Source organism: Panthera tigris, chromosome B1 (genome assembly GCF_018350195.1).
Source record: "Panthera tigris isolate Pti1 chromosome B1, P.tigris_Pti1_mat1.1, whole genome shotgun sequence".
NCBI lineage: Eukaryota > Metazoa > Chordata > Mammalia > Carnivora > Felidae > Panthera > Panthera tigris.
In genome coordinates, this window is record NC_056663.1 from 171,457,737 (window position 1) to 171,478,670 (window position 20,934).

Here is a 20,934-nt window from a genome sequence, read left to right on the forward strand (position 1 = left end):
GAGCAGATCCTAGAATCATTTTTTCTTTAACAGAAAGTAATGGTTAGGATACAGTTTTAATGATTTGTATTTTTAATCAATAGGCAGCAGCTTTGGGGACAAATATTATTGATGAAGATGGCCTATTGAATCTGATTCGAACTATGCCAGGCAAGAAGTCCAAGTATGAAATTGCAGTTGAAGCTGAGGTTTGTATAAAATGAACTTGTTGATTTATTTAAGTTGGTTCGTTTAACAATTTTCCTATTTCATAGAGACATTTTGTGAGTGGCTACAGGCCTGTTGCCGAAAAGATTAACTTTGCCCTCTACCACAGATGAACCTACCTTATTTCCTTCTGAGCAGGGATTCTGCTTTAGGCTGTCTTCTTTGGTGTATTTCCTTTCCTCCTTCTTTCCCTCCTTCCCTCCCTTCAAAGGGAAGGGAATGTTTGAATAAACATTCAAATGTTTATTTATTTTGAGAGAGAGAGAGAGAGAGTCCGTGCACACCAGCACGAGCTGTGGAGGGGCGGAGAGAAGGGGAGAGAGAGAATCCCAAGCAGGCCCCACACTGTCAGCATGGAGCCCGATTGGGGCTTGATCCCATGAAGCATGAGATCATGACCTGAGCTGAAATCAAGAGTAGGATGCTTAACTGACCGAGCCACCCAGGCACCTCTTACCTTTCCTTAAAGAAATATAAGGAGAGTGAGAGCAGTGTATTGCACTTAACCATATCTGCTTAACTAAACTTTCCATATTCTTTCAGTGACTTTGTGCAAACGTTTAATGCTTTTAAGAGTTCGTTAAGGGATATGTTATAGGTATCAGCACTTTAAGTTCATTTTCATTTAGAACTTATTAGCACTTTTTCATTTGTGACAGAAGCCCATATTAGTTTTAGCAAAAAGGAAAAACATGTTGGCTCACATAACTAAATTATGGGCTGGCTGGGTCTGATGTCGGAACTATGGATCTGGAGACCACAGTGCTTTTAGAACTCTTTCAGTTTTCTTCTCTGCTTCTCCCAGTATTATCTTTATTCATTTCCACTCTGTTCAGGTCTTTTCCATGTATAGGATGCAAAGGTACCAGAAGTCCAGGTTTAATGTCCTCAGCTCTGTCACCCAGGTGGTGAGGTTGTCTTCCCACTTACTCCAGTTAGAACAGTCATGGGAAATGATTTGGATTGGCCCTTCACCCAGTGTCCCCTGATGTTATCAACTTACATAACCATAGAAGTTATCAAAGCCAGGAAATTAACAGTGATACCATAGTGTTAACTAAGAGTACGTGTGTTATTCAAACTTCACGTTTTCCCTCAATTGTCCTTTTTCTATTCTAAGATCCCACACTGCATTTTGTTGGGGTGTCTTCATCACCTCCAATCTGTGACAGTTCCTCAGCCTTTTCCTTGCCTTTTTGTGGCCTTGAGACTTTTAATGAGTACTAGTTAGTTGTTTTGTAGAATGTCTCTCAGTTTGGGTTTTCTGATGTCTTTTGATTAGACTGAGGTTATGCATTTTTTGGCAGGAATACTGCAGAAGTGATATTTTGTCCTTCTCAGTGCATCGTATTAGATGTAGATGTCAATATGTCTTATTATTGATGCTGTTAACCTTGGTTAAGGTGGTTTCTGACAGGTATCTCCACTAGTAAAGTGACTGTTTTTCCCTTTGGAAAATATCTTGGAGAGAACTTTAATACTTGGATAATATCCTGTTTCTCTTCAAACATTTACCTCCTAATTTCAGCATCCAGTTACTGGCAAAGAGGCACTATTTTTCTTGTTTTTGAGACCTTCACATCATAAAATTCACCCTTTTAAAATGTATGTCAGATTTTTAGTATACTCACAAGATTGTACAACCATCACCAGTATCTAATTTTAGAACATTTTCATTGTTCCAAAAAGAAGCCCCGTGTCCACTATTCAATTTTTTGTTTCCATGGATTTTCCTATTCTGGACATTTTATATGAAGGGAAACATGCAATTTGTGGCCTTTTGTTTCTGACGTCTTCACTCAGTATGTTTTTAAGGTTCAGCTGCATTGAAGTGCATGTGTCAAGACTTTATTCCCTTTTTTGTGGTGATTAATATTACATTGTGTGGATATACCACAGTTTGTTTATTCATTCATCAGTTGTTGGCCATTTTGGGTTTCTATTTTTTGGCTGTAATAATAACATAATTATATAATTAATTAATATATAATATATAATTACATAAATGGCTGCTGTGAATATTAGTGTACAGATTTTTGTGGAGGCGTTAACTTTTAACTGGTCAGAAAACTGGTACAAAAATTTCTTAATCCTTCACCTTGGATTTCAGACTGATTTTGGAATACTTACTATTTGCAAACTAATATGTTCTCACTTAAAAATTTGCACTTGGGTGCTTTTTGGTGTGTGTGTTGTTAATTTTGCTAAAATTCGGAAGGTGGTGATTTCCACAACAGCAGGGTTCATGGTGAAAAACCAGACCCAGGTTGGGTAGCTCACTTGGATATCCCAGATTGCCCTGTAAAGTACATTTAGCAGGATAGATATTCTGTATATCTTATCAGGTTTCTTTTTTACTCACTTTCCCAATTTTTAAGATGAAGAAAGAAAAGTGCAAATTGGAAAGAACACCCCAAAAAAATGACCAAGGAAAAAGAAAAATTAGCCCAACTAAGAAGGAATCAGGATCTAAAAAAAGCAGACTGACTCCCAAAAGGGGCAGCTCTATGAAGTCAATAAAAAAGGAAACAAGTGCGATTTGGAGATCCCTGGACTTCGAGGAGCAGGTGGCTGAGGAGACAAATGTTGACAGCCGGGCTAGGAATTTGGCTGATGACTGCAGTGAAAACAAAGTGGAAAATTTGCTCTGGGTGGATAAATATAAGCCAACCTCACTCAAGACCATAATCGGACAGCAAGGTGACCAGAGCTGTGCCAACAAACTCCTACGCTGGCTCCAAAACTGGCACAAGAGTCCATCTGAAGATAAGAAACGCGGTGATTTTACAGCTTCATTCATTTTTGTGTGTGTCTGTCACCATGTAATTGCTCAGTTGCACATATTTGAGAAAGTATACTAGTTGGTTCATTCATCTCTCAGCAAACGTTTATTGAAAGTCTGCTCTGAGTCCAGGTGCTATACTAGACCCCAGAGGTGCTGTTGTGAACAAATCAGTCCCCTTCAAGGAGCTCAGTCAGTCACAGACATATGTGAACCAGTGGTTAAGATATTTTGTACTAAGTACTGTTACAGGGGTAAGTATAGGGTGCTAGGGGCATGGAGGTATGTGGTCAGGGATGCGGATGTGTGCTCCCATCCCTGGAAGAAGGGATAGCTAAGCAAAGAGTTGGAAACCAAAGAGGAGTTAGCTAGTGAAGGGAGATAGGAGTGTTGGGTGGGAGAGAACACAGGGACCAATTCTGAAGACACGTGAGAGCGAGGCCATGGAAAGTGCTGAGAGTTGGGGGAGAAAGGTGCAAATAAACAGCTGAGGCACACTGATGGAGTCAGCAGCCTAAAAATCCCAGCAGCACATTTGCTTTTAGTAGGCCTGAGCTCTGGTTTCTGTACTTGTTCACCATGTATTTGTCATGGAAAATGAACAGTCACGGTCTGTATTTAATGTCTAGGGTATTCTTGAAACTGAGATTTGAGATCACAAATGTTAGTAGTGTTTTTCTGAGCGTCACCCGCAGCCCTGGAGGATACTGTGTGAGAAATAAGAAGGCAAAATTTAGTGAGCAGTACGGTGAATTCCCAGGGTGGTGACTGGCTTATCAGTGTGCAGGTGGTCACTAGACATTGGCTGTTGTTGTCAGCTTATTTATGACGGTTGGATGATGTAATTGTAACGATACATGGTTATATTTGACTCTTTTTCCCTTTCTGAAACCACATAAAATCTACCTTAAAAGGGGATATAGTGCTTTGTGTGCCTGGAAAAGACTTAATAAGGCTTCAGGTGAACTATAGTCTCTTTTCCCATGCCTGTAACCATCTCTCTCTCAGTCATTGTGTGGGTACTGAGCACTCTTGATGAGTCAGGCACCTGTGCGATAAGGGGAGAAGAATGCTCAAGAGTCAAACTGTGCAGGATAGTTGCAGACACACCATCTTCAGTTCATTCTTTTTGTGATCAAAAAGAATGTTACCCTCATTTTACAAAGGAGGGAATAGGCCCAGAGGGATTAAATCACTTTTCTCAGTTGGTAAGCAGTGGAGTTAGGATAGCTAGAGTTTGGATTGGGACCCAGGTACTCTGCTCCTTGACCTGTGCTTTTTGTAGGAAAGGAAACTCATAAAATTATGGTTTCAAATCAGAATTTCAGAGTTCATTAGTTTTAGTGTTTTATTTTGGGTGTAAGTGAGGTAGGGAGTAGAGCTTCACTAAATGCCTAGAAACGTTTATGGTTTGTAGAAAGTATTTTGTAAATTTAGAAGTAAACTGGAGGACTGCTCTTGATGCTAAGTTTATGCACAAGGAATGATTCCTGCCATTCCTGAATTTCTCCTGGGTAATTAATAGAAGTTAACTCTCTGGAACTTCTTTTTTCCTGGCAGCAAAGTTTGGTAAGTTTGCTGGCAAAGATGATGGCTCTAGTTTCAAAGCGGCACTGCTCTCTGGCCCTCCAGGTGTGGGCAAGACAACCACAGCGTCTCTGGTTTGTCAGGTGAGTGTCCTGTCCTGGAGTGCAGTTGGAAAGCTAACCCAGAAATGAGCATGTGTAGGAGATACATACACATGGGTGTTAGCATGTCCGTAGTATATGTATTTTAACCTGTATATATTTTAACCTATGTATATATTTTGCCAAAATTAAACCTTTAGAATTTACTTTGGGGAGGCACCTAGGTGGCTCAGTCGGTTAAGTGTCCGACTTCGGCTCAGGTCATTATCTCACAGTTTGTGAGTTCGAGCCCTGCGTCGGGCTCTGTGCTGACAGCTCAGAACCTGTAGCCTGCTTTGGATTCTGTGTCTCCCTCTTTCTCTGCCTCTCCCCGTCTTGTGCTCTTTCTTTCTCTCTCAAAAATAAATGTTAACAATTAAAAAAAAAAAAAAGAATTTATTTTGATTCTGGGGATATTTTTCATTTTCATCATTTTTCTTAATATTGGTAATTATAATAATAGGAATATTTACCTGTGTGCCAGGCAATGTGCTAAGCCCTTAGGTACATTATCTTTTGGGTAATATAAATAGGTCTTATAGACTCTGATGGATAAAGATATTTTACTTACTCTTGTAAGAATTCTCTGTATGAATATGTGTTTTCTTACCATGCTCATGTGACAAATGAAATGGGCTTACAGTGGAGGCTGGTGCCACAGTATGAACCCAGCTAGTCTGATCCTTCACTGCCGTGGGAGCCTGCCTTTGCTCCTCCCTGTGTGGCCGCCAGATCTAGACAGTGAGATGAGGAGACACTAGAGCAAACCAGAGTTCCTGTATCAGAATGGTGTGAGGTCATACGTGAAGTGGTATCAGAATGATAAAATGAGGGATAGTAAACTTGTTTTAAATTTATTACTGCATTTCCCAACCCTTATCCTATAAGCTGGTGGTTTTGTTGTGTCCTTGTTTTATGGACCAGATCATAAATAGTTAGCTGGTATAACAAGTACATATTTTCTATTCTATTATAAACATTAAAAAAAACCAAAAATTTTTTTCCTAGTCTTACAATTGTGAGCATGACTCTTTTCTCCCTTATTATTATATTATTTTGGAGGGGAATTGAATTAACGCATATCGTAATGCTTATCAGTAGAATCAGTTTTGGGAAATGAGTCAGAATAACTTGATTTTTCACAGCTTGGAAAGATTTTATATTGGAATGGTTTGATAATGAATGCTTTAACTTTAAAGTCAAGAATGATTTTTGGTTTCTTTGATTCTGTATCTGATACTATAAAGTCTTGGGATGGGTATATTTAATTCTTTATAGGATTTGAAGAAGCAAACCTAGTAATATTGCTTGTTCAAGTATATGCTTCTAGATCAGTGATTTATCAGCTGAAGTTTTAAGACCAAACTTGTATTTTGTGTATGTGTGATGCATATGTGTATGTATGTGTGTGTGTGTGTGTGTATATGTATTATATATATAATCTCAGTATTGTGAGGCATGCTATAATCTCATTGTCTTCATCTTTTTTAGCCATGGTTCCTTATGTCATTTTTCTATCCTCTTCATTCATTGCCTTGTTTTTTGGGGGGGAAGGGTTAATAATTTGCATTGTGATAGTAACAGTTTCCATATTTTGATTAGGAATTAGGATATAGCTACGTGGAACTGAATGCAAGTGACACTCGGAGTAAGAACAGTTTGAAGGAGATTATTGCTGAATCACTGAACAATACCAGCATCACGGGCTTTTATTCAAGTATGTGGGTATTTGAACTGTTTTCTTTGGTTATGTAAGGAAAACAAGTTCATTTCAATGTTTAGTAACCAGTATTGAACATAACTGTGTGCCAGGCACCGTGCTTAACTCCTGGGGCTAATGGTGGAACTTCTATAGGACAACAGTTTCTCTTATATTCCCCCAGGTTTTAGCGGTTTCTGAGAATGTATTAAAATACATATATGGACTTGCTTGCGCATTTTGCACATAATTTTTAGAGGATTCACAGGTGAATCTCGTGAAGAAAGAGTAAATAAATAACTGTAATACAGTGTGACGAGTGAGGTAATAGATAGAGTCCTGTAGATGCAGAAGTGATTCTGTTTGGGGCATTGAGGAGAGCTACCAGGATAAGGGTGACACTTGTTTGACAGGCCTTGAAGGATGAGAGAGGATCCTTTGTGGTGGAAGAGGTCATATAGGCAAAGATAATAGCAGAGGAGAAGAAACTGTGAAGGTGCCACTGTGTTTCAGGCTGTAGTTGGTGGTCTGGTATGGCCAGAGTTTATGAGAAAAATAAGATGCTCAAATTACAGTCTAAATAGTGCATATTTAGAACCAGTGGTGGATATTGCATGGTCACCTGAATTCTTGGTACTTTCATTGGTAGAAAATCATTATTAAAAAGGATTTGCTCAGGAAACATCACTCTTCTACATGGCTGGTGGGAGTGTTAATATGTACTGCTCTGGAGAGTAGTCTGGCAGTATTTCTCAAAGTTGTATTACACAGACCCTTTAGCCTAGAATTTCTAATTCTTGGAATTTAGCAGTTGTGTTATATACATACACATATATATATATGTGTATGTATATATATATATATATATATATATGAATATGCAAAATGATATGTGAGAATATTCATTTAGTATGATTTATAATAGCAAAAGGTTGGAAGCATCTTCATATTTTATCAATAGATAGCAATTAATTATGATACATGTGTAAAGTAGGATATTATTAAACAGCCTTAAAAAATAAGGTGTTCTAGGGGCCCCTGGGTCGCTCAGTCAGTTGAGCATCTGACTTGATATTTTCTCAGTTTGTGATCTCGCAGTCATGAGATCGAGCCCCCTTCAGGCTTTGCGCTAAGCGTGGAGTCTGCTAGGGATTCTCTCTCTCTTCTGTCTCTCTCTCTGTCTCTCTCTCTCTCTGTCTCTCTCTGTCTCTGTCTCTCTCTCTCTCTCTGCCCCTTCCCCGCTGGTACGTGCACATGCTTTCTCTCTTGAAATAAGTAAACTTAAAAAAAAAAAGAGGTGTTCTGTATCTACAGATAAGAAACAGATCACTGAAACATATTGAATGATAAAACCAAGATGTATATTTTTATGCACACATGTTTTTAATATGTATAGGGACACCCTAGCGGGCAAAGGTAGAGGGAGAATTTCTTTTCATTTGCATATGCTTGTGCCTCTTGCATTTTGTACCATGGACGTATATTACCAGTTTGAAATGTTTTACATGGTTTTTATAAAGCAGCAGCATTTGAACAATTGCTATTTTTTTGTCCCATTTCATTGCTTCTCAACATGGGTCAGGTGGAGGTGCCCATTCAGTAAGCATGAAACATGCTGTCATCATGGATGAAGTAGATGGCATGGCAGGCAATGAGGACAGGGGAGGAATTCAGGTAATGAAAACCATGTATTTTTGCAGTTTGATTTTACTGTTGATTTTTAGTTTTTTTTTTTTTTTTTTTTTTTTTAATATTTAAAGAACTAATTATGCTGTGATAATTAAAGTGTGGTGCCAAGGAGGTTTTCAAAACCTAAAATATATACATTGTGTATAGTATTTTGTTTTTTTAAATAATTATTTTATGTTGTAAATTTGCCTTTCAGGAATTAATTGGTTTGATAAAACATACAAAAATTCCCATTATTTGTATGTGCAATGATAGAAATCATCCCAAGATTCGTTCTTTGGTTCATTATTGTTTTGATCTTCGTTTTCAAAGACCTCGAGTTGAACAGATTAAGGTACGATGATGGGAATTTTTTCCCCCATCACACTATCCTTCTTATTTTTTGGTCAGTTTTTAAAAATACCTGATAAATATTTAAAAAATGTTTGATTATATGAGTTAAAATCATTTAAGATTCCCCTTTGTAAATTTCAGGGTGCTATGATGTCTATTGCATTTAAAGAGGGTTTAAAGATCCCCCCTCCAGCTATGAATGAAATAATTTTGGGAGCCAATCAAGATATCAGACAGGTAAATTAAATATATATTATGTAACAGTTGCTGATTCTTTTGAATTAATGCCTTCAACTTTTCAGGGAGGAGGAGTAGCATTATTTTCTCACTTTGACCATGTCTTATTTCTGATTTCTTTTAGGTTTTACACAATCTGAGTATGTGGTGTGCACGAAGTAAGGCACTAACCTATGACCAGGCCAAGGCTGATTCTCATAGAGCGAAAAAGGATATCAAACTGGTAAGATAAGTTTCCATTTCTTAAGTACTTTTCTCATGCTAAAGCATTTCTTCTGCTTATATTAATAGTTATTATAGTTCCTTGACACACCTATAGAATCTATTGATATTTACAATAAGAAAGACAGCTAAAATGTTTCCAATTCAGATGAATTTTTCCTCAAGGGCTGCTAGTATATATTGTAAATTATGAGAAATGAAAGTTTTAAATTATACTCATGCTCCAGTAGTTATAAGATGGCCTTTTCAGGGTCCCTTATGTATAGATTTCATGTTTTGAAGTTTTGGAACTGTTCAGAATAATCTGTTTCAAATGGTTTATAATTTAATACCCTCTCTGAAACTAGAAGTCTGTATCAATTATTCTATTTCATGTAGTCAGTAGTCAGAATTTATTATTACAGCTAGAGCAATGATTAAGCAGTGTTTTTAACCCCCTCTCTCCCTCTTTTTTTTTTTTCATCAATAAACTTTTTTAGGAGCAGTTTTAAACGGTTCATAGCAAAATTTAGCACACGGTACAGAGACTTCCCTTATATCCCCTGCCCTCAGGCTCATACCACCTCTCCCACTGGCAATATGCCCCACCAGAGTGGTACCTTTGTTACAGCTGAACATGTACTGGTACATCATTATTACCCAAAGTCCATAGTTTACATTAGGGTTCTTTCACCTTTGATGTACATTCCATGGCTTTTGACAAATATATCATAGCTTGTATCCACCATTGTAGTATCACACAGAATACTGTCACTGTCGTAAAAATACTCTATACTCTGCCTGTTCATCCATCCTTCCCTGAACCCCTGACAGCCACTAATCTTGTTATTGTCTCTGTAGTTTCATCATTTTCAGAATGTCATATAGTTGGAATCATACAGTATATAATCTTATCAGATTGGCTTCTTTGAATTAGTAACATGCATTTAAGGTTTCTCCATATCTTTTCATGGCCTTATTTTTGTGCTGAATAATATTCCAGTATTCCAGTGTCTGTATGTGTCACAGTTTATTCACTTACTGAAAGACATCTGGATTGCCTCCAAATTTTTAGTTATGAATAAAGCTGATGTAAAGATCCATGCAGGTTTTTTTGTGTAGTATGTTTTTAATTCATTTGGGTGAATACCAAGGAGCACAAGTGCTGGATGGTATACTAAGAGTATATTCACTGTTGCAGAAAGATTGACAGTCTGTCTTACACGTGACTGCACCATTTTGCACCCCTACCAGCAGTAAATGAGAGTTCCTGTTGCTCCACATCTTTGCCGGCATTTAATGTTGTCAGTATTTTAGACATTGGCCATTTTGCTAGGTGTGTCCCTCCCTTTTTTTAGGGCCCATTTGATGTTGCCCGGAAAGTGTTTGCAGCTGGAGAGGAGACTGCTCATATGTCGCTTATGGACAAGTCAGATCTCTTTTTTCATGATTATTCAATAGCACCCCTCTTTGTCCAGGAGAACTACGTACATGTGAAGCCTGTAGCTGCAGGGTGAGTGTTCAGAGCTAGTGAGGGGTAGAATTTGTATCCTCCAGATACCTGGGAGAGAGGGGTCTGAGGTATGGACAGTGCTGTAATCCAGACTGGTTTATTTCTGCAGGGGTGACATGAAAAAGCACTTGATGCTTTTAAGCAGAGCAGCAGATAGCATATGTGATGGTGACCTAGTGGACCGTCAGATCCGGAGTAAGCAAAACTGGAGTCTTCTGCCCACGCAGGTAAGCATAGGGCTGTCCTTAAAATGCAGACTCTGCTTTACTTAAAGAGAACAAAATAGCTTTTAGCTCTTGTAGCTATTTGAAATACCAGATAAACATTATGGCTCTTATGGCAAAAATACAGTCTGTTAGAGATTAAAACACTCTGTGGTCACTATTGTCTATTTCTTAAAAATTGCCCTATTTTTCAGTGTTTCAAAATGTTTTTATGTAAATGGACCTGTAGAAATAGGAACATTAGATTCTGGTCATAAATAAGATGTTAGTCAAAAGTGTTACTTGCTCTGTTTTACCCTAAGAATCCCATTTCTTTTTTGTCATTCTTGGCTCTCCCAGATGGTTGCTAAGTAGCTCCTACTTAAAGTAGGATAGCTAGAGCAGGTCAGCAGCCACTTTTCTGATATGTGAATTTTTTTTTTTTTTTTAACGTTTGTTTATTTTTGAGAGAGTGCAGGTGGGGGAGGGGCAGAGACAGAGGGGGACAGAGAAGCTGAAGTGGGCTCTGCACTGACAGCAGTGAGCCAGATGCGGGGCTCAAACTCATGAACCATGAGATCATGACCTGAGCTGAAGTTGGACGCTCAACTGACTGAGCCACCCAGGGGCCTCTGATATGTGAATTCTGATTTTCTTCATCATTGCTCAAGAGGCAGTTTTATATTCAGTACGTTATCTGGGTTGGTAGCTTCTACTCAAAACAGAATTTTGCAGACTGTCATAATTAAGAGTGTTATTTGTTCTTGAGCTTTGCATATTTGTACTGTATTATTGGCCTGAGTGATAAGGGACTTCCGGAAGGCTTACTCTTGTCTTAATCCAACCTACACATTATCTGAAAACAATAATAAAACAATATTCATTCTGGATATAAAGAATCCCTTCTCTTATGTTTTAAAAGTGTTCATTTTTTTAAAAGTTCATTTATTTTGAGAGAGCATGAGCAGAGGGAGGAGTAGAAAGAGAGGTGGGGCGGGGCAGAGGGAGGGAAAATCCACCCTAATAGTGTGAAGCCTGACTCCAGACTCCATTTCATGAACTGTGAGTTCATGACCTGAGCCAAAATCAAGAGTCAGACACTTAACTGACTGAGCCACCCGGGTGCCCCAAAGTGTTCATTTTTTAAACTAATAATTGTACCTTCAAGATTTTATCCTAAAGAAATAATTTGAAACATAGGAAAAGCTTAATGTACAAAAATATTACATTAGTTTTGATAGCGTAAGAAATTGGAGAAAATCTCCATGTCTGGCAATAGGAGAATGATTAATTATGGTAAATACTCTTGATGGAACATTATGTAGTCCTTAAAATTATTTATAAAGATTGTTTAATATGAAAAAATGCTTATGAGAGTCTATTACTAGAATAAAGCAGGATACAAAATTTATGTATAATTCCAACTTTAAAAAGTATGAGTCCTGGATCTAGAAGATATTCAAGGATACCGTTTTAAAAATCTTTTCTCAATTTACTTGATACTCTATTCAGTTTTCCATGTCTTGATTCACCTGTGCTATCAGTAGTTTATGTTAAAGGTAATCCTATTCCTCTTAAAGTCTTTCCTGTGACATTGACACAATGAAGTAACTGCTATGTTGGGATCAGTGGTTGAGAAGCCTGAATGAACTGGCAAGATGGTCTCTCTGAGGACCATAACGGGTTTTGGACCGATCTGTTGTTTTCTCTGGGAGAAGTTTGCCATACCAACAGATGAGAGGCAGAGGGGAAGGGTGTGATGCCCTGGAATTAGGTACCTGGGACAGCGTTGCTTCATTTGCCAGAGACGCCTTGGAAGCTGGCAGCTGTGTAGGAAGCTCTGTACTGAATCAGATTTTGGACTGCACTTTTTTTTTTTTCAGGCCATTTATGCCAGTGTTCTTCCTGGAGAGTTAATGAGGGGGTACATGACCCAGTTTCCTACCTTCCCAAGCTGGTTGGGGAAGCACTCATCTGCCGGCAAACACGATCGTATTGTACAGGACCTAGCACAGCACATGGGTCTCAGGTAAGTGCTGTTACTCCATGTCTCCATGATTACGCCATGTGTTATCAGTGTGCACATTTAGGACAACATAAGCACAAGATTTGGGCTTTAGTTTATTTTGCTGCAACTAGATAAATGATCCTGGATAAGTTCCTTACAGTTTGTGGACCTGAGTTTTATTATCTATAATCAGTATAACAATTGTTTTATCACTTAAAAGGATACTTTGGAATTTAAACCCAGATGGTAAATGTGCCATAACTTTAAGATAAATTTTAAAGCTCTGTAAATCTGAGGTAGTGCTACTATTTATTACTGACTATGCCTATTACTAGTAGGCGTACGTAATGTCTCAGCTCCCAAATAACTTCATAGGAAAAAGGGGACTATTTAAATAAATGAACTAGTTTTTACCTCCCTAGTAGGAAACTGACCTGGTCATTTAGGAGAGGGGACACAGTTTAGCATATAACAACAGGAGGCAGACATGCAGATGACTGAAAACAAATGTGTTTGGAGAAGTTTAATGAAGTTCAAAAATTCTTGTTATTTGTTTTGTTAAAGTTTAGAAACTTGGAAAATGTGCAGGTGCACAAATATTAAGTGAACCTTAGGAATTCATTTGTAACCATGAAGAACCACTTGAGCAATCTTCTTTCTCTCTCTGATCTCTGGAGGGAATATTAACATGGGTCCACTTTTTTTTGTAAGTTTATTTATTTTGAGAGAGAGAGAGAGAACAGGAGCAGGGGAGGGGCGGAGAGAGAGAATCCCAAGCAGTCTGCACTGTCAGCACAGAGCCCGATATGGAGCTTGAACTCAGGAATTGTAAGATCAGGACCCGAGCTGAAATCAAGATTGGAATGCCCAATTGACTAAGCACCCAGGTGCCCCAATATTGGTCCACTCTTAACTTTTGTTTGAAGTTGAGCTGAAATAGTTCCTTTCTTCTGGTTTTGTAAAATTCTGTGTTCCCTCTTCATAGCCTTGGCATGGGTCTTTTATTTGCCACTCTTGTATTAGTTTCTATTTCTGCTATAATAGATTACCAAAACTTAATGCTTTAGAATAATATAAATTTATTCTTCCCTTAAGATGGGAAATTTGTCAGGGCACCTGGGTGGCTCAGTAGGTTGAGCATCCAACTCTTGATTTTGGCTCAGGTCAGAGCATTGGGCTCTGCACTGGCAATGTGGGGCCTGCTTGGGATTCCCCCTCCCATCCCTCCCTTGCTCACTCTTTCTCTCAAAAATAAATAAACAAAAAAAAAGGTGGGAAGTTTGTCCTCAATTATCTGGGCAGGTCCAATGTAATTACAAAGGTCTTTACAAAAGAAAAAAGAAATGGAGCAGTGTCAAGTCAGAGAGAAAAGACATTTTTAAGATGATACATTGCTGGCTTTGAAGATGGGAAGAGGGACTGGACCATGAGCCAAGGGATGTCAGCGGCCTCTAGAAACTGGAGAGTCCTGTTTTCCCTACTGCTCTTCTCATTGATCAAGTGAGGGGCCCAGCTGTCAGCTCTTTTCCTACTCCCTGCACTCTGCTTTTTAAAGGTGATGCATCCCTGTACCCTGGGGGTGTCCGTCTTTGATGCCCTCACCATATTCATGTAGATGGTGAGCACTGGACTTCCATTTTGTTTTATGGCTGTGTTTTTTGTCCCCTTCTCCCATTAGACCAAATATTTCTGGTGGTAGGAACTGAGGCCTACCCATCCAGCAGATAAAATTGCTCAATAAATGTTTCTTCATGAATCATATACAGGACGTTGTTATCATCAAAGGACATCTACAGTGCATTTCACAATTTTTAAAGTAAATTAGGACCTTTCTATTTACCTTGGTTAAGTCATTGAACTTTTATAGATCTCAGTTTCTCTTTAAAAATGGAAGTGCAATTTTATTATTAGTTCTTATTGGGGTTATACATGCCTTTGAGAATCTGAAAGCTCTTTGGTCCTTATTACCCCCAAACTGCACTAACGTACAAATAATGTTAGGGGAATTACAGACTTCTGAGTTTATGAACCCTTGATTTAGGAACATTAAATGATACCTTTAGACTTTTCTAGAGTTATTTCTGTGATTTCTAGTAGAAGGTAACAGTACTGTAACAAATATAAGAAAATACTTTTGGAAAAGGTTTCATGATTTTCTTAGGCACTGGAGCTTATGGGCTCATACTTGTCTTCAGCTAACTAGTGTGCCTGGTTATGGAAGACTGAATCTAGAGGAAATGGGTGAATTTAAAATAAGAGTTTTTGGGGGCGCCTGGATGGCTCCGTTGGTTGAGTGTCCAACTCTTGATTTTGGCTCAGGTCATGATTTCACGGTTCGTGAGACTGAGCCCCACATCAGGCTCCATTCTGACAGCACAGAGCCAGGTTGGGATTCCCTTTCTCTGCCCCCTCCCTTTCTCTCAAAATAAATAAATAAACTTAAAAAAAAAATAGGAATTTTTGGGATTCTTTGCCTAGGTAGTAAAGCTCTCGTGGGACAGGGTTCTAGATTTCTGATCAAGAAAACTGTGGATTCTTGTGATTCAGACCCAGTTTACCTGAAAGCAAGAGCAGGACCCATTAGTAATTTTAAAATTTTTATGGGTTCTGAAGCCCAGCAGCTTTTGAGGTTTGTTGTTTGAAGTATGCATACATATAATTGTCTGGTTTGATGATGGTGGTAGCTGGCTTAGAAAGATTTAGATTTAGATTTTGTTTTGTTCAGCTATTTTCTGTCTTTGAGTGACAGTATTTGAGTGAGTGACAGTATTTGAGAGAGAGAAACTGTCATTTCATGATAACATTGTAGTTCTCAGCAAATCAGAGACTTTCTCCCAAAGCCTTCCCCTCACCAGTGTGGACCACCTTGTGATTCTATAGGGACGTTTTCTGCAGTTTTCTTAGTCTGGGGAAAACCCTGCTCTAGAACTAAGGATTTCAGAGTAATAGTACAGTACAAGGAAATATGAGAGAAACATTCATATGTAATTTTGCATGTTATAATCAGAGATCAAAAGGTGCTACAGACCCTCATATAGGAAGTAACAGTGGCACTTGAGGTAGGAAATCTCACTGCCTTTTACTGATGCATTTAAGATTTGGAACTGGAAATGAGTAATCTTTGGCTATAAGGAGTACATAGAAATGTTTTTGTTTGCCTAGGCCTTAAGAGTAGATTGGAAGTAGAACCTATGTTTGTTTTTCATTCACTGATTCGAGATAAGTAGTAAATTCCCTTTGAGCACACTGGTGTGTATCCATTACCCTGATGGTGTAGTGCTAGGCTTTCCCTATACCGGCTGGTAAATAGTAGACATTACATTGGGCATTTTTAAAAGTGGATTGAACTCTATCCAGCACATTATGACTTGAGTTGGTGGTGGTTTGCCATTGACTATAGGTATCTCTTTTGTTTTGGTTGAAGAACTTATTCCAGCAAAAGGACTGTAAACATGGATTATCTGTCACATATAAGGGATGCACTTGTACAGCCCTTGATCTCCCAAGGGGTAGAAGGAGTACAGGATGTTATTGCTCTTATGGACACATACTACTTGATGAAAGAAGACTTTGAGAATATTATGGAAATTAGCAGCTGGGGAGGCAAACCTAGTCTCTTCTCCAAGTTGGATCCCAAGGTAAATTGTGTAACCCACTCGTTTTCCATCACTTTGTGATTACCAGGCTTGTACTAGGACTATTTCAGAGATGTTGTAGGTACTTTAAAAAGGTTTAATTTTTTTCTTCTTAAATGTCTTTTGCTTCTTATGGCCTATGCTTTCCAAAGATACTATTTGCGTGCACTATTAAGAATGTACTTCTGGATTTGACCTTGTAGTTTGTAGTTTTGTCATTGCTTTATGCTGAGTGGAAAAGTAAAACGTGAAATCTCAGAGGCAAATCTAAATATATTCCTTATGGGGGTGGGTGTATAAGCCTGGGAAAGTAAATAAGACGGTGGTAATACATTATGAAAAGAAGCAAGTATTTATGGACTGAGGATTTTTATACTTTTTCTCAGTCTGCCTAATGTATGAATTTAGTATTTATCATAGTTGGACAATCTGTTATGTAATAATGTATCCCCTATTTTTTTTTTTTTTGTATAATGAGCATGAAAAAACCAAAGTGACATAACATGAATTTGTAATATCCAGTACCTTACACACTTGTGCCAGTTTCTTGGTGCCGTTGTAAAAGACCTATTTATTCCGTGTGGCTTGCCTTCTCCAGAATTTTGATCTGACTTTATGGTTATGAGTTAATTCTCACAAGAGATCTCCATTGTTTGAATTCAAGGAGTAATTCTACAGTCATGTTTAGAAGCTTCAAGTTAAGACTTCAAGTTACCTAGTATTTTGAAGTAACCACTGTCATGGTAATTTATGTATTTTGTGGTAATTAAAGACCAACTTTAACTTGTACTTTATTGTAAGTCTTTTTTGATTTGATTCACTGCTTCTCACTTTGTAGAACTGTGGAATGCACTGAATAGGCAAAAATGATGAGTTACAGTTTTTTCTTTTCTCTGCCTAATGTTCCCAAATACTGGTTCTTATTTTTTTGAGTCATAGGCTCTATTAAGAATGTCATGAAAAATATGGGACTTCTTTATAGAAAAATGTATATACATATACTTACATGAACTTGCATAAATATTTTGCAGAATACTTCAGGGGTCTTGCAGAGTCTTGCAAAACTATTTGAAAGGTTGTTTGGCACTTAGATCATTAACCAACTCCCTCGGTTCCTTTCCTATAGGTGAAAGCAGCGTTCACAAGAACCTACAATAAGGAAGTCCACCTTACTCCATATTCACTCCAGGCAGTGAAGACACCCAGACACAGCACAGGCGCATCACTGGATTCTGAATACAGTGAAGAGTTAAATGAAGATGACTCTCAAGCTGATGAGAAAGACCAAGATTCTATGGAAACTGATGCAATGATCAAGGTAACGTTTTAAGCTTCAGACAGCAAATGCCATGATAGTCCCTTAGTAGTTTATCTTTTCTTGTGTATAACTTGCCTTCTGAAATTATTCAGGGCCTATTTAAGTTTTTGTATTCATTACACTGAGTGAGGGTGGAGAAGGTGTAGATTTTATTCTTGTAAACAGTCAGCTATTTATAATAGTGTAAGAGCCAGATAGTGAGAAAATAGGCCATCATATTGATCTGATCATCATATGCCCTGTTAGAAAAAATACCATTTTTTATTTGGCCATTGGTGTGTGCTTTACCCTAGAGACAGATTTTTACAGATTAATCAAGAAAAACATTTTCAATGAAACCATCTCTCCCTTCTGTTCTTTTGTGTTTTGCAGTAGCCATTGAACTGCCTATAGAATTTTCCTCAGAATAAAACATCCTTGTGCTAGAAAAGATTAAAATCATTTATGGCATCAGCCCACTGTTTACCATTGGCTAAGACAAAGGAATGTAGTCTGTGTTCTTTTTTGTCCTTAGTGTGTGTCATTCTTGTCCCTCATTTCTGGTTTGTATATGCAGGAGTAGGAAGGTGGCCTTCTCCGGTGTAGTTCTCTAGTCTTGTGTAGACATAAGAGGTTGTCTCCCTCTCTCCCCTTCTCAAACTGAACGTGTTTAGATCTCTAATCTGAAACCGAAAGAAAAGGAAATTCTTCATTAAAACGTTATCCTATTTGTATTGCCTGCTCATTTTGTCTTTCCTAAATATACCTATGTGCCAAATCCAAGAAATTGCATGCCTGGGTAACATATCTTAGTTCTAGATTCTAAATAGCTTTTCGGTAGTTGAGGGCTTCAGCTAGCCATTTCTTGGAAGTAAGCTCGTCAGGGGTAGCAGTAATGGAAGATGTTTACACTCTTTCTTCTTACTAAGCTGCAGGTAAAGATTTGCTTTATTGTAGAAATTAACGTATTTCATTTCCTCATGAATACAGCTATTAACTATTTTGTGCATTCTTCCCTCCCAACAGAAAAAGACAAAATCTTCAAAGCCTTCAAAATCAGAAAAAGATAAGGAGTCCAGAAAAGGAAAAGGAAAAAGTTCAAAGAAATGAAACTGTTTTTCACTACTGACAGCCACTTTTTACTCACCCTGTTGACCAGTCTAGCTTGTCTAGAGAATGCCTTGTTTTTTCCCCAAAGGAACCATATTTTAGCATAATGGGGCAACTTGGTGGTCCCATTACAAATAAATGGTGGTACTGCTAGAAGGATGTAACCAGTAGGCTAACATACACCTCTTATAGAGGTTGATAGGACTGCTTGGGTCCTCCACTGCCCCCTGTCAACTATACGTGGGCTTTGGAGTCAGATTTTAGTTAACAATAATATGCCTGGACACATTGGTACTAAGGCAACTTTTGTAGGCTTAAGAATTTATCCTAATGGCCTTTATAGGACCAATGCTGATTTTTTTTTAAAAAGGTAGTTACTATTATGTGGTGAAATTTTGTAAATAAATCGTAATACAAAACAGTCACCACCTAGAACTGGGTATTCTTTGTACATTGTCAAATATCTTACAGAATATAAATGAGAAATAAAAATGTTCCACCTGATACATGTACAAATTCTTAAGAATGTCATTGTGTACAGTAAAATAGTATGTTGGTATATTACTTTATTAGTTTGCAAATCATTGGGTAAGAAGTTAACTATATTTCTCACTAACCAGCTATGTGAAATAGAACTTTGGCAATTACTTCCCAACGCGATTACCTCTTTAAGTGCCAGCCATCTCTCTGTTTGTGAATAGCATGTCATGGAGAGGCCTCTTTGGTATTACTAGAAGATATGGGGGGCTGCAAAAGGATTGCCACATTTTTATCCTTCTAGAGTCTCAACTCATCAGGTTCACACCAGTAGAGTCTAAGGTAATCTCACTCTGGCTTGGGACAAAATGAACCCTGATTTTTGTTTACTTTGTCTCTGGGAGATCTGGTTCTGCCCTATGACAGACTCCACAGACTGGACTAGAGTTTTAGATTGTACCTGTAACTGTATTTGTTGAGGAGCTCTGAGGCTGTGGAACTAGCCTGGAATTTAGTTGTCTAAATTTTGTCATTTAAAAAATTTTGTCAGTAAATGCTCAAGAGTTATGTGCTAAGAGAATTATAAAATTAGGATACTATTTCCTCCCTTTAAGTAATTGACAGTCTGTTTGGGAGGTGAAACAAAGTTCTTGAGACATTTAAAGTGTATTTAAAAATGTTTTTCATGTAGACTAAATTCATTATGGGAATAAAACATTGCCTTAAGCCTTGCTCCTCTCTTTGTTAAAGCCCAGCTTGAAATTTGCGCTTCAATGAAGATATCCTTGATTGACGACTGCCTCACCTTACTTGTGGGGTGAGCATGGCTTTCTTACGCATATTCTTCCATTTCTAGTGCTTTTTGTCTGCCTACTTGTTCTTTCCTCCCCAGGAAAGGGAGTATATTCTCCTTGCAGCCAGAAAAAAGAATAGTGTCCTTCCCTTGTTTATTATGATTTTGTTATTAATTCTAAGTGCTCTATGATTGGCATAATCAGTGTATAAGATTACTTTTTTTTTTAGAATTAGAGATTGTAAATACGCTCTTTAAAATATGAGAGGGCAACATGGATCTGCTGGAGCTACTTGATGCCACACATCTTTGCAGCAAACTGCATGCTTCTTTTGAGATCCATTGAGGCTTGGCCATTTTGGAAGCTATAACAAACTACTGTGCTTTATTCTTCATCCTGTTAAGTTTTGGCAGTCCATTATTCAGCCTCTTGAACTTATTAACAAGAAACAGTGATTTATGTACGAGTAGTAGTGTCTTCCTGAATAAGTTCTGGTGTAATTATGCTTATTAGTGAATGTTTAAGGCTCATAACTCCCCAAATATAATGTGCTGTACTCTCACAGATCCCAGGTGCCTATGGCTCTTATTCTTCTAACTTTACAACATCCTTCCAGTGATAATGGGAAAACAAGGGGATGATAGTGGGTTTAATGATAATAACTTGTATCACTTAGTAAAACATTGGCTTTACTTGGCCCATTCTCTGGCCAGCCTTTGTGGGAGCAAGAACAGATCAAAACGTTGGAGGCATCATGCATGTGGATACTTGGATGCAATGAAACATCACTGACCCCCCCCATGGGGTCTACCATAGGCTCATAGGTGCCACTGGGTACCTTTGTAATGCTCAGGATGCTGGCGCCTATACTGTAAAATCCTATCATCTGAGACAAAGTGAGGCTACATGACTCATTTCTGCCAGCTGCTTAGACTTTGGTGACATTAGCCTTGGGTGGCAAGGAAGGATATACTGTTGTGGGAAAAATACGGGGTGTGTGTGATAACGGGGAAGATTTTGAATATATCTTCAGGAGAAGTCCAGTGATTTAATTTTGTGAAAGGAATTCTACAGTATGTGGT

General features: G+C 38.1%; 2 protein-coding genes across 4 annotated transcripts in view; one reads left to right on the plus strand and one right to left on the minus strand.

Moving 5' to 3' along the window:
- RFC1 (replication factor C subunit 1) overlaps positions 1 to 20,934 on the plus strand; it is an 83,075-nt gene that overhangs the window by 59,424 nt on the left and 2,717 nt on the right. Inside the window, exons 12-26 of one of the 3 annotated variants that reach the window (XM_042984708.1) lie at positions 84 to 188; positions 2,586 to 2,985; positions 4,550 to 4,659; positions 6,259 to 6,373; positions 7,938 to 8,029; positions 8,241 to 8,378; positions 8,519 to 8,614; positions 8,739 to 8,837; positions 10,174 to 10,328; positions 10,438 to 10,555; positions 12,415 to 12,560; positions 15,964 to 16,177; positions 17,301 to 17,492; positions 18,498 to 19,400; positions 19,809 to 19,875. In XM_042984708.1, the coding sequence (XP_042840642.1) occupies positions 84 to 188; positions 2,586 to 2,985; positions 4,550 to 4,659; positions 6,259 to 6,373; positions 7,938 to 8,029; positions 8,241 to 8,378; positions 8,519 to 8,614; positions 8,739 to 8,837; positions 10,174 to 10,328; positions 10,438 to 10,555; positions 12,415 to 12,560; positions 15,964 to 16,177; positions 17,301 to 17,492; positions 18,498 to 18,581 (2,064 nt within the window). In that variant the 3' untranslated portion in view covers positions 18,582 to 19,400; positions 19,809 to 19,875. Of the gene's footprint in view, positions 1 to 83; positions 189 to 2,585; positions 2,986 to 4,549; positions 4,660 to 6,258; positions 6,374 to 7,937; positions 8,030 to 8,240; positions 8,379 to 8,518; positions 8,615 to 8,738; positions 8,838 to 10,173; positions 10,329 to 10,437; positions 10,556 to 12,414; positions 12,561 to 15,963; positions 16,178 to 17,300; positions 17,493 to 18,497; positions 19,876 to 20,934 lie in introns of all 3 variants that reach the window. The other 2 variants (XM_007098869.3, XM_042984709.1) reach the window with 2 other exon arrangements.
- The window catches only part of WDR19 (WD repeat domain 19), a 113,262-nt gene continuing 109,960 nt past the window's right edge, over positions 17,633 to 20,934 (minus strand). Inside the window, exon 37 of the mRNA XM_007098871.3 lies at positions 17,633 to 18,154. The gene's annotated coding sequence lies outside the window, so the exon portion shown is untranslated. The remainder of the gene's footprint in view (positions 18,155 to 20,934) is intronic.